This window comes from Drosophila erecta, unplaced genomic scaffold, assembly GCF_003286155.1.
Source record: "Drosophila erecta strain 14021-0224.00,06,07 unplaced genomic scaffold, DereRS2 tig00000055-arrow-pilon, whole genome shotgun sequence".
Classification (NCBI taxonomy): domain Eukaryota; kingdom Metazoa; phylum Arthropoda; class Insecta; order Diptera; family Drosophilidae; genus Drosophila; species Drosophila erecta.
The window spans coordinates 12,943,568-12,955,333 of record NW_020825200.1 but is presented as its reverse complement, the minus strand read 5'-3'; the positions used below and the strand labels follow the sequence as shown (position 1 = coordinate 12,955,333).

The window sequence follows — 11,766 nt, the reverse complement described above, 5'->3', positions numbered from 1 at the left end:
GTTCTCGGGCTTGCCAATGTTTATATTGCTCGGCACTCGATGGCCTTCTCTATTAGTTTTTGTGAGTGTTTGTATGTTTGTATGAGTTCCAAGAAATATGAGTGCCCCGTGGCTGGTCGAGCGGCAGCTCCAAGTTGCAGCCTCCCGATTCCTTTCGTCTTAACCCTCCAGAGGCCCCTGTGCCACGTCCGCCCCCGCAGTGAGTCATAAAAATAGTGCAAAATAGCAAATGCTACAAACGCCAACGAACCAAAAATGAAATGGCTTAAGCTTTCCAAAGCGTCGCCGATGGTAACTTCACTCTGTTTTTGCCCCCCTCGAGTCCCTTGCCCTGCTTTCTCCGCTTTCCCTGATTCCCAGCTTTCTCTTTCCCCGATCCCTTCCCCCCGCACCCCCTTGAATTGTAGTTGCTTCTGCTGCTTAAATATAAATGCATTTCACCCGACCACAAAATGTGTTCAGCCGGAAATTGTACGTGGAGAGGATGCACTGCTCGAAATTGGGTAGCACAGTTTTCGGGAAATATAGTATAAATTTTTATAAAAATATAATGTGATTTATTTCTTTGTTATAAAGTTAAATTATCAAATGAATATAGGCAATATAACTTATACATGATAACTATATAACAGTTTGAAATTTTGTGTGCGACACCCACGGTACGTATGCGTAATATTTGCCTAGGTAAAGTAACAAATACATTATAAATAATGGCGCTTCATAAACTGCCTTATAAGTTGGGTTACAACTTCACCACAAGCCATGAATTTGTTTCAGTGCACCGCACATTTGGAAGGCGGAGCGGCAATCGAAACCCCTTCAGTTTTGTGGGAATATGTGGTGGCATGAGGGACTGGGCGTGGTCTGAGTGGGCTAAGATCCGCTTGGCCCTGCTCCGGCAGCCATATGTTCCATTAGCGTTTTTTAAGCGCCTATTGCCACTGTTGAAATTTTAACAGATTTTCTCCTCCAGTTCCGCTGGTGTTTTGAACATTGCGGCTTAAATTTCCACTAACCAACCACGCGAGCAAAAAATCGAAACTACGAATTCGCAAAACAGAGGCAAGTCTGGGTTTTGGAACAAATAATTCTCAAACAGCAATAGGTAGATATAAAAGTATTATATCCAAAGCCAAATAATCCAAATCCTTCCCCCAAGAATCGCATTACGCAGTTGGAATTCTGTAAAAAGTATGTTATTATTGATTTAAATCCCATTCTTATGAATTTTAGGGGACAATGCTTCCGCCAACCTTGTGCTCCCAATCAAAGTACCTTTTGAAAGGGTATCGAAGCGCGTTCGGCTTTTGGGGACTCAACTTCTAAACTGGGCAATAGCGGCGCCTTTTGCTTATTTGCATCGATTTGCGGGGGCAAACGAGGGGGTGATGGGGGCGATGGGGCAATGCGATGGTTTTTGGCTCTGCGGTCCACAAAAAGGGGTGGGGAGGTGGGCTCAAGTTCTTTGGAGCTGTTTTGTGGACTCGTTAACATCGTCATTGCCGTCAGTTGCACCTGCACCTGCACCTGTCTGACGTTGCAGTTTCGTCCTGTTTCGTCCTGATTCGTCCTGTGCCATACGATGCCGTGCCATGGAATTGTGAGCTGAGGACGCGTCAAAGTGCAAATGAGCTCAACGATGTCTGCTCCGGCTCCCCTTTCCGCCAATCCTCTGCTGAATGGATATGCCAACAGGACGAAGGAGCTGAGACTCTGGGCAAACACAATAAATGCATTCATGCAATATGCATCAGGTAATCTCGTTGCTTTTAATCGTTGTTTGACATCAAAATTACAATTTTCTTAAGACGCTCCATCCATCTATCTATATGGCATTTGTATTGAAAGGATATTCACTCAATGGTAGATGTTTGCCCAAGCTGCGTCTTTGAGAGGGGTGCTAAAAAACTGGCAGCATCTTAAGAAAGTTTCTGGCCATTTTCAAACAAGCATTTCTATGGCACAAAAGGTTTCCCAAGCCAACGCATCTTTGCAATCTTTTATTCAAAAGAAAAATTGATGCCGCAATGGTTTTGGCTAGGGGGAAATCCCTAAGTTTGTCCATCTAGACAAGTAAACTTCCTGAAAAAAACATGAGTATGCTGCTAGGTTGCAACTGCATCTAGAATCGCCTAAAAAATGCCTAGATAAAAATATCTTTTCTTTTAATTTTAATAGTTACTTTGAATTCGCCGGTAATGTAAGAGTCGATGCTAAACGATTGTATTGTTTTCCAGAAACTATTAACTTAGAAGGCTAACAAGCTGGGTGAGTTGTTATACTTTTGGGGAATTAGCCTCTGGTTCGCTGTCCACTTGGACCCTCTATTGATGCCCCGACACGTTGCAACAATCGCTCACTTTGAGGGCTGCCTATTGTTTGAAGTTCTTTCTCCGCTGTTGCTCACTTTTTTAGTTTTCCTCCTCGGGTACTTTTGTATTTTCCTCGTTTTGTTTGTTTCGCCCCGACGTCGCTTTCCCTAGTTTTTCATACTCTATAACAATAGAGGTAGCTGGGAAATTGGGTGTTTCTGTTGGGGCCGAAGGACTTATTGAATGCTGCTCTGGTTTTGTCCTCCATTGTGGTCAATGCTAAAGGCATCTTGGGTCGGGGGTCGGCTCGACTTCCATAGGTTTCCTTAAACTATCAAGTGTTTGGGCCTAAACGATGGGGTCATTTGGGACATTTAAAATGGTTTGCATATCCTTTTATTGCATTTTTTCGTGAAAAATTCAATGAAAAGCGCGTGCTTTCAGGTTAGTTCAATTACGGAATCGCATTCAAACCTCTAGTAGAAACTTTATAAATAACTAAATCATAATCATAATTTTACTACATTTTGTGATAATGGCTCTGCTGGAAAATAGTTTTATAAGTACGCTCCTCGCCGAATAGTTTTGACTAACCAGCTATGTTGTTCTTTGCATATTTGTCCCTGTCCTATTGAGCAAAGTCTCAGATGTTTGCTGAGCATGGGCACCTGGACCATTCAGCCCCATTCAGGGGAAACAGTTTTGCAATTTCACGCCGCTCCAGGCCAAGTGCAGCCATCTCCTTCTTGCCCAGTGGACGTAATCGAACAGGCTGTCTCCTTCTCAGTTTGGGGCAAATCCTACAACGTCAGCAGTTGGCTGGAAGACAAATGGAAGGCTTCTGCTTGCTTGGCTACTGGTGGCAGCAATTAAAAGATTTGCAAGCAGCTCCAGCTGCTTTCGTTTCCGTACTCCTTCATTCATCCAATCCTGGCAATCCCCGACCCATTGACTACCCAGTAACCCACTCGTATGGTCGTATATGTGGATGCACCCTGGGCAGAGCCACATTTTTTGCTCTTGCCTCCATTTAGTCACTGTTAGTTTCAACTTTGGGGGTCATTTGTCTTTTCGGAAAACTTTTCGTCTCACTTTGTTTCGCCAAGTTGCCATGTCATGGTGACGGGCATAGGAAGCTCGCACTGGTCACTTTTTTATGGTTGGTGCATATTTATGACAGTAGGACATTTTCGGCGCTATAAGGTTCCCAACATGGGGAAGTAGGAACCCATCGATGTATAAACGCCATATGGAGTATTTGTAAGATTATCTTTAGAAATAGGTGATGGTGGAGGTTATGAAGACCCTTTCACTTCCGCAATACTCGAGTTGAATATTTTTCTGATGAGCTTGTTGTATTATAGAAACTCAAGTAGTTGCCAGTTGAAGCTCAGGCCCTTGAGTCGATGTTATTAAACCACATCTGGCCCTTAAAGCCTGTGGATTGCTGCCAGGTGACCAGGATGGGTGCGAGGCACGAGGCACTTGGGTCATCCGCAAAGTGCTGTGAACCACAAAAATGGCGCATGACCTCGCAATTGGCACTTACACGAGTGCATTGTGTCTGTGCACGAACCGCAATAAACAATATGAATTTATATGCGCTCGGAAACATTTTAATTAATCACTGGAGGGCATCAATTGCATTTTGTATGCTAATAATTTGCGCTATAAATATTCCATATCCCTTCGGTCTCCCCTCCAATCAGCCTCTAAAAATCCTGACCCACGATTCGATTTCTTTTTACTGCCGCACTCCCCTTTTTATAGTGCGCATTTTAAAACGAATTGATATTCAATTAAGCTAAAAATTTCGCTGGCATATAAAACACACACACACCACACAGCCAGTAGAATGCAGCAAATAATAAATATTTATTTAGGTTTGCAGTTCATATTTTATACTATTGATGCTGTTGCGTTTGCAGTTGATTGTTGATTTTTTTTGTTAACTGCACAACAGAAAAAGTTAAGCAAACATTGACGGAAGCGGAAAAGCAATGTCGAATTTTAAGTGCCCTTTTTAAAAAGTAATGAAAGTTTCGAGCTTAGATATGACTTTAAATACATAACATTTACTCTTATTCCAAACATTTCAATTAGCTTAAGCCCAACTTATCACAATTTGTATTTTCCAAAATCGTAGACAAACATTTCAGCTAACATTGAATTTGAAATATCCCTTTCATATGAAGAACCACACCTAAATAACACATCCATCTCGAAAGCCGTACATCATCCGCAACTCCTTGGAGATCTTTCTACTGATCAGGCCGTCGGTCCGGCGGGTTTGAGAGAAGATTGTCTTGCGATAGCCGGGCTGCTTGATGCCGGGCTTATGGACCAGGAAAGCGTTATCCAGGATATGGAACTCGTAGTCCAGCACGCACATGGCATAGGCCTGGGTCATTTTGTCCCGCTGACCCTCCCAAGTCAATCGCTCGTCGTAGGGCGGATCGTCAACGGTGCCCAGGAATATAGGTTCCCAGTTGCTGTTATTTTCCGAGCGGCGACCCACATTGAAGACATTGAGTTCCTTGGAGACCACGCTCGCATTTATCCACTCCTCCAGGCCTGGGCCCCTATGGCACACCTCGCAGATCTCCATGTGGAAGGGAACTGCCTCGCCCGACTTCAACAACTCCTGCAACTCCGACTTGCTGCTCGGCACAGAAACATTGGCCTTCACCTCGAAAATACGCAGCGCATGGACCATCGGCGAAGTGCGCTGCTGTCCTGGAACTCCAAGCACCTGGGATTTAGATTACAGCATTAATTTCATTTTTAGCTACATATCTATGTGGTTAATTTGGTTCAGGATCGATCTTGGACACACTGACGAACACACTACTGACGAGTGGTAAAAGTGGAGGCTCATAAGCAGAAGTTCAATAATGAACCCTACCTGGCGGCCAAGAAAATTCAAAAAGTCGCGCACCAATCCTGGCGTGGGATAGAGCTCGATGTCCGAGGCCAGGACGTAGTGCGTCAACGAAGCCCTGCGTGCGATGTTGCGTCCAATATTGACGGGATAGTTCAGTGTGTTTCGAGTCCTGTACATGTCCGACTTAACGACGTTCTCATATGGCGCTGGTCCGCTGCAGTTGGCCTGCTCCCTCAGCGATGTGTCGGGTGGAAGCACCACCTGGGGCAAGTGCTCCACGTCGAAGTACAGATGAAAGCTGCACAGCTCGCGAACCAGGTGCTTGCCAGGATGGCACTGCAGCAGGTACAGAATGCTCCGTATAGTGGGCTCGAAGTCCGTGCCAGGAGCGTATATGGCCAGGCTGAGGGGCGATCGCCAGCGTTCCAGGAGGGGCACCACATTATCCAGATACCTGTAGTCCGCATGGCTGGTGTAGGTCACATTTGCATAGCACGGAATACTGCCGTGACCCGCCAACACATAGTTCTGCAGCACCCAGTAGTCCCTATAGATCACCTCGCTCGGCTTGTAGTTCTTAGCCTCGCAGTTCACAAACCTTTTCAGCTTGGCCAGGGTTCCATTCTGCAGGCAATTGATCCTCGGGACAAGGGTAAGGAGTACGAGAGAGATCAGAAGGTCAAGGAGTCGAAACATATTGTTACGATTTTCTTTTTCCGTTTCCCACAAACTGAACTGTGCTTCCTCGATAAATAGATGGGTAGTATTGAAATTGAACTGGATTTTGGCAGAAATTTTGAATTTATAAATTCAAATTGAGGGCTAAAAACGCTTAAAGCTCTCCTTAATTGAAAGCTTAAAGGAGCATTTAAAACTCAATTAAGCCAACCACTCCCAAAAGGCTTCTCGCCCCCAACAATTGAAAACGAAATCCCAACGAAAAATAATCAGTTACGAATGGGGTTTATTATTGATTAGCAGACATTTTAATATGCAGGCTGCGCAAATAAACAATTAATACGGAAAATTAATGTACATTGTTCATTGTTAAAGGTAAATCCCCAAACTCGCCCCAAATCCAACCATTCCAACGGCCCTTTTCACAGCAGCCGTGGACAACAAATTTTAATTATGCGCCAGTTTTGGCTTCTATTTGGGCGCGCGATGGGGCTGCTGTGTATATAGATTATGTATTTGTATGTATATTGAAATATTAGTAATTACGAGTTGAAAATTCATGAAAATACAATTTGCGATTATTGTTATTAGTGTCAGGCAACAGGCAGGGCCTCTCCGATGGGATTTCCCTGCAAACTTTTGCCAATGCCTGGCAAAGTTCGCCGTGTGCGGTGGAGGAGCAGCCAAAAGGAGGCGCAGAGCGAAGGACCAAGGACGAAGGACGAGGACGCGGACGAGGGCGAAGGACAAAGGGCGCAGGAAGGCGACAGCAGCTGAAAAATTTATAAATTCAATAGCACCTAATTAAAATTAAATCTGAAAGCTTTCCGTATCGACGATGGAGCACGGCTTAGGCAGCCACAGTTGGTAGGAGCAACAGGAACAGAAACAGGACACAACGCAACAGCAACAGTCGAAGGAGAGTTGGCCAAGGATACACGGCAGGATATGCACGGTAAATGCTGTAGCCGGAAATGAACACGTTCTGATGTGTGCTAGCACAGCACTTGGAGAAATAACTAAGCCGGCGAGACTGTGAAACAAACCCCATTCCCACGAAAATTAGATTGCTGAAGCACTTATAATAAGGTAAAGTAATATAGATTTTTTTTTAATTTTTACTTATTATTATAACAACGCTTTTAGGAGTATGTTCCACATTTTTAGAGGAGTGTCTTGCTGGTCATTACTTGGTATTGCAGCAGAGCAGTGCGGCCCATTTCAATTTGTGCCATGAACATAAAGCAGTAGTAAGTAAATGCAGTGTTTTTGAGTGGGCTCAAAATATTGCCTGTGGTATTTGCGAGGTGTAAGCTTATGAATTTGCATGTGATGTTGATTTTTGGGCAGTGTGTGTGTGCGGCATGGAAAACTTTGCCAACTGAAACGTTCGGTGTGTTTATTTATGAGCCGGCGTTTGTTTGCCCAGCCAGCTCGACGCCAATGTGCACCCTACCTTGGTAGGGTTGGCTGTGGGCCATATTAATTATTGAAAGATTTGATATCGGCTTAAAGTTGCGTTCGCCGTCTGTTGCTCTTATTGTTTCAACTTGCTGGGCACCAGCCTGAGTCTCCACTCTGCCTGCAACCCTAACTCACTTGTCGCATGCATCATCATCAGGGCAGTGCCAAATCTAATTTACCTTGTCTACCTTTGCTCCTCACCAATACTCGGCTCCCTGCGCCAGATCAACTTTTACCGAGCTGGCATTAGTCCTTGATCCAGGTGCCTGGAAATGAACCAATAAATCAGTTTATAATAGAGCGAAGGAAAAAATGTGGGAAGCTGCACCGAAGTCAGGTGCAACTTTTGATGCAGGGCGGATCAATGGCCCCGGGAGAAAGGTTAAAGTGCTTTTTCCCAAAGAAATCATATTTGCCTGTGCATTCGACATAAAAATGTCAGGAAAATGCAGGGCGAGTAAGCGGCAATCAGGTGGATAGGGTTTCATAAAGGAAGAGTCAGCTGACAAGACAAAATACATAGTTGTTACCTAGAAGTCCAGGCCCTTCTTATTAAACTATAAAACTAAGAAAATCCTGAATAAAACATGGACAAAGTGTGAAGAATGTTCATTTAATGAATATATTAAATTGCTCAATTGGTCTGAAATGATATTAAAAATCAAAATGTGGTTGTGGCCCAATAAAAAGTGGCTAACAATATAAAACCAAGCCAAATCGTAATTCTATTTACTCCTCCTCCAATAACGAAATGCAACTGTCACACTTGAAATGTATTTTCTGCTAGTTTATATAACAATGGGTATTTCATTTTAGATTGATGTTTATTCACTTGTTCACATTTGCCCAATTGATTTTCTAACCGAAAACGATTTTCAATTCAAATGTCTTTGCTCCGCACCGAGCTTTAATTTGCCAGATAAAATGTTTTCCATTGGCGAGCATGGTTCATAATTCAATTTCGGTGTTAGCATTTGCCATTCGATCGAGCCGATTGTTTCTGTCCTGAGCCGATTCACTGCTAATCCTTAACGCCGGATAACCAAGACCAAGACACAAACTGGCCGGAAGCACAGTTGCAACAGCTTCCCGTCGGAGCACTCGAATTTTGTATTTTATTTAAGGTCCGAGTATAGCATAAGCCGACTCCAACATATGCCAGATGACGTTTAATGCGACCCTCTGTCCTCCTGTCGACACCAGCCAACGTCAACATTCGTCCAGGACAATGCAAATGAGCCGGAAGGCGGGACTGGGCGGAACGGGGCGGAAGGGGGCGGAAGGGGGTGTGGTCGGGTCGAGAGTCAGAGGCACGCTGCATATTTCAACATTTCCGGTTTGATTTCACATTCCAAACAAAATGGCCGGCAGACGTGCTTCCGCCATCAGCTGCACGCACCGCACCTGAACCAGAATCGAATCAGAATCAGTCCCAGAATCTGGACCGAAATCAAGGACTGGTCCTGGATCCATATCCACATTTACAGGATGAGCACGGTCAAGGAAAGTAAAATACAATTAAACGTAAGTTGTTCAAGAAATTACTATTATTTAAAAGCTTGCTAAAATAAATTGCCGAAATAAATGTAGGCAATTTTCTTGTAATAAAAATCAAATTCTTCACATAAACGTAAATTGTAAGTAGCCCAAAAGAACTGTAGTTGTACTGAATTTATCCACATCACATATTTCGATGCTGTTTTTTCAGTATCCACAGCATTGATCTGTAAACTGCGCGTGGTACATTCGACAAATTTATTGTAAGCCAATTGATTAGATCACATGTCCTTTCTATCATAACTGGCTTACGTTGCATAGGCAGATAAAAAGGCAAACATGGAGTAGGGATTGCATGAATGAACCCCTATAATCATATTCGATGCCATGATATAGTTCTGGGCTCGATTCCCAGGCGCTCTCAACGGGTTTAACATTTAACTCTTTAATCTTTTTGATGGGGGAATCGCCGGGCAGGGGCACATAAAAAATTTACCAGTTGATTTTATGCTGGATTAAGCTTAAACTTTATACTAAAAGGAACTAAGCAAGCGTAAATGGAGTTTTTCCCCTTTTCTTTGGCTCTCGCAGCTCGCCGCTGTTGTTTCCAGTCCCTTTCCTTGTTAAAATAGCTTTAGTGCGGTCTTTTGCCTTCATCTGGCTTGGGTCCTGCCCCGAGTCCTTTTTGCCTCCTTCATGTGTGTGTGTGTGTGTGTGTGTGGTGTGTGTGTGGGGGTGGGGGTGGGGCTCTTAAGCTACGTCTGACTGATTCCGGCACATTTCGGATGGGATGTCGAAAAATATTTGCTGTGACAGTTTTTGGCCCAAACACTCCTGCTCTGCGCTTTTTTCCGCCCGTTTTTCCAGCTTAGGAGAGGGTTGCATTTCGGCCTACCGCATCTCCAGACCATAATTCGCATCGAAAACCCATCAAGTAAATTTTTGAGAAAGGCAGGGAGCAAGGGGTCAAAATTGTGGTCGAAGGTTTGGCTTTGCTGCTTTGACGAAGGCAATTTTGTGTTCAGGTAATAGCTCTATTATATAGTTATTGTACATTATTGTCTGCGGTTTGGTCTGCTGCACACGCACTCAATATATAGCTATACCTATATACGAGTATGTATAAATCGGACTAGTAGAGATGCTTACAAATCAGAGATATGGGACATGAAATATCGATGGAAACTGCATAGCTATAATAGTGTTTGGTTAGGAAACGTAATAGAAAATATTGCATTTAAGACCTAAACAAAAATGCATATTTTAGATATTGCCTGAGCACACACTATTTCTGCCATCCCTGAAAGTGAGTCCTTTGACCTGACGTGCTGGTCAACTTCAGATTGGTTGAGGTATCCGTATTAATATTCTCTCGTCCCATCCGTCGAACGTTGAAAAGGCAATAAAAATTTGTGTCATTCAACTGCGATGACAACGATGAATCGGACCCATGCAACCATAAGCCCCCCACTTCACCCTTATCCCACGGCGATTCATTCCGGCCACTATCGATATGCCTTGACAGAATCCAATTCCATTTCAATTGACCGGCCAATGCATATATAATACTGTGTATATATGATTTGCCACTCCCCCAACATCCAGGGACTGCGGGCCGTAAGTGTTGACATTATTTATTATGTAGCTGTTGCATATGATTGGCTTTTTGTATTCGCTGCCTTTGCGAGTATGTAAAAGTTCGCTTACATTGTACATGAAGCTGTGTATAAGTATATAATTTACTTTTTACCTCTTTTGCGCAGAAAAATAATCATTGCGAAATTGTATTTTTTTTTCGTAGGGGAAGGATTTGCATAGACTCATTCAGTGACTGAAGAAATTTGTATTTGTTATAATATAAATATCTATCAGTTAATTTATCTTTCCCTAGTAAAAAGAAAACATTTCATCTTTCTTCCTTGCAAAAAAAATGTATATATAATTGATTGCCGTAAAGTTTCTTGCTACCATTGCGACCATCTCCTTTGAGAGATCCAAATCAGAGGAATTTTTCTGAATTTTCCGACAAATTACACTTAAATTTTCTCTCCCATTAATCGTGATAATCAACGGTTCGTATCTGTCTGTAAATATTGAATAATAATTGTTAAAGGATGTCTGCATTCTGTTCGCTGCTGTTCCCGGCGCCGTTGTTGCAATTTTATTATAAAAATGATCTCGCAGCGGGTTCAGCTGTGGGTGGATAATGAAACCGTAGCAAATAAATCAATAATTTTTACTCTTTTGTGAATTGCCCGTGGCTACTTTGAGTTTGTCTCTGTTTTCCGCCATTCGCTCCGCTTCTTTATTCTGCCTGGAGAACAAAAAGAACATACATATATAATGTATATTTTTTATGGATAAAAAAGCCGAACCAAAGAAAGAAGAACATTTTATTTGGCTTGTTGTGGTTTTGGCTGCGAGCGGATGCGAAGCGAAGGCTTCAGTTCCATGGCTCTAGTTAGCCGATTGAGCACTTGAAAAAACCTTCAATTGAGCTTTACACCTCACTCTTTCATTATAAATATAAAATTTTAAATGAGATAATAAGAACATATATTTTATTAATGTTACTAGGCGATCCATATTTTAATTTCGAGTGCCATAAGTTTTCGCATTGCTAACGCAAATTAAAAATGACATTACTGACATTATGAGGCGGAAAACAATACCAATAATAATCTTATTTATTATTTAGCGCTTTTTCAATACTTTATTCATACATCAAAGCTTTTTACCCTCTGCCCTATGGTATTAAAAGATCAATATAAGACAGAAACTACATCGCAAAATATTCGTTTTTAAGGACCCTTGCTCATTTTCTCAGTGAGGCCCGCTGGGCCTATTTGTTGTTGGCAGCGGTTTTGTGGTTTTCGTCCTTTTCAGGCTGCCGAGAGAATGTCCTGGCTATGGTCCTTTTTGGTTGGGTCT

At 42.8% G+C, this 11,766-nt stretch overlaps 1 protein-coding gene across 1 annotated transcript; it reads right to left on the bottom strand.

Moving 5' to 3' along the window:
- Window positions 1–4,415: 4,415 nt before the first annotated feature.
- On the bottom strand, window positions 4,416–5,934 carry LOC6541924 (beta-1,4-glucuronyltransferase 1). Its single transcript, XM_001969668.3, has 2 exons — window positions 5,218–5,934; window positions 4,416–5,064 (listed from the first exon to the last, which is right to left on the bottom strand). Exons 1-2 carry the CDS (start codon window positions 5,890–5,892, stop codon window positions 4,516–4,518), a joined length of 1,224 nt encoding a protein of 407 aa, XP_001969704.1. The 5' UTR covers window positions 5,893–5,934; the 3' UTR covers window positions 4,416–4,515.
- Window positions 5,935–11,766: the final 5,832 nt, after the last annotated feature.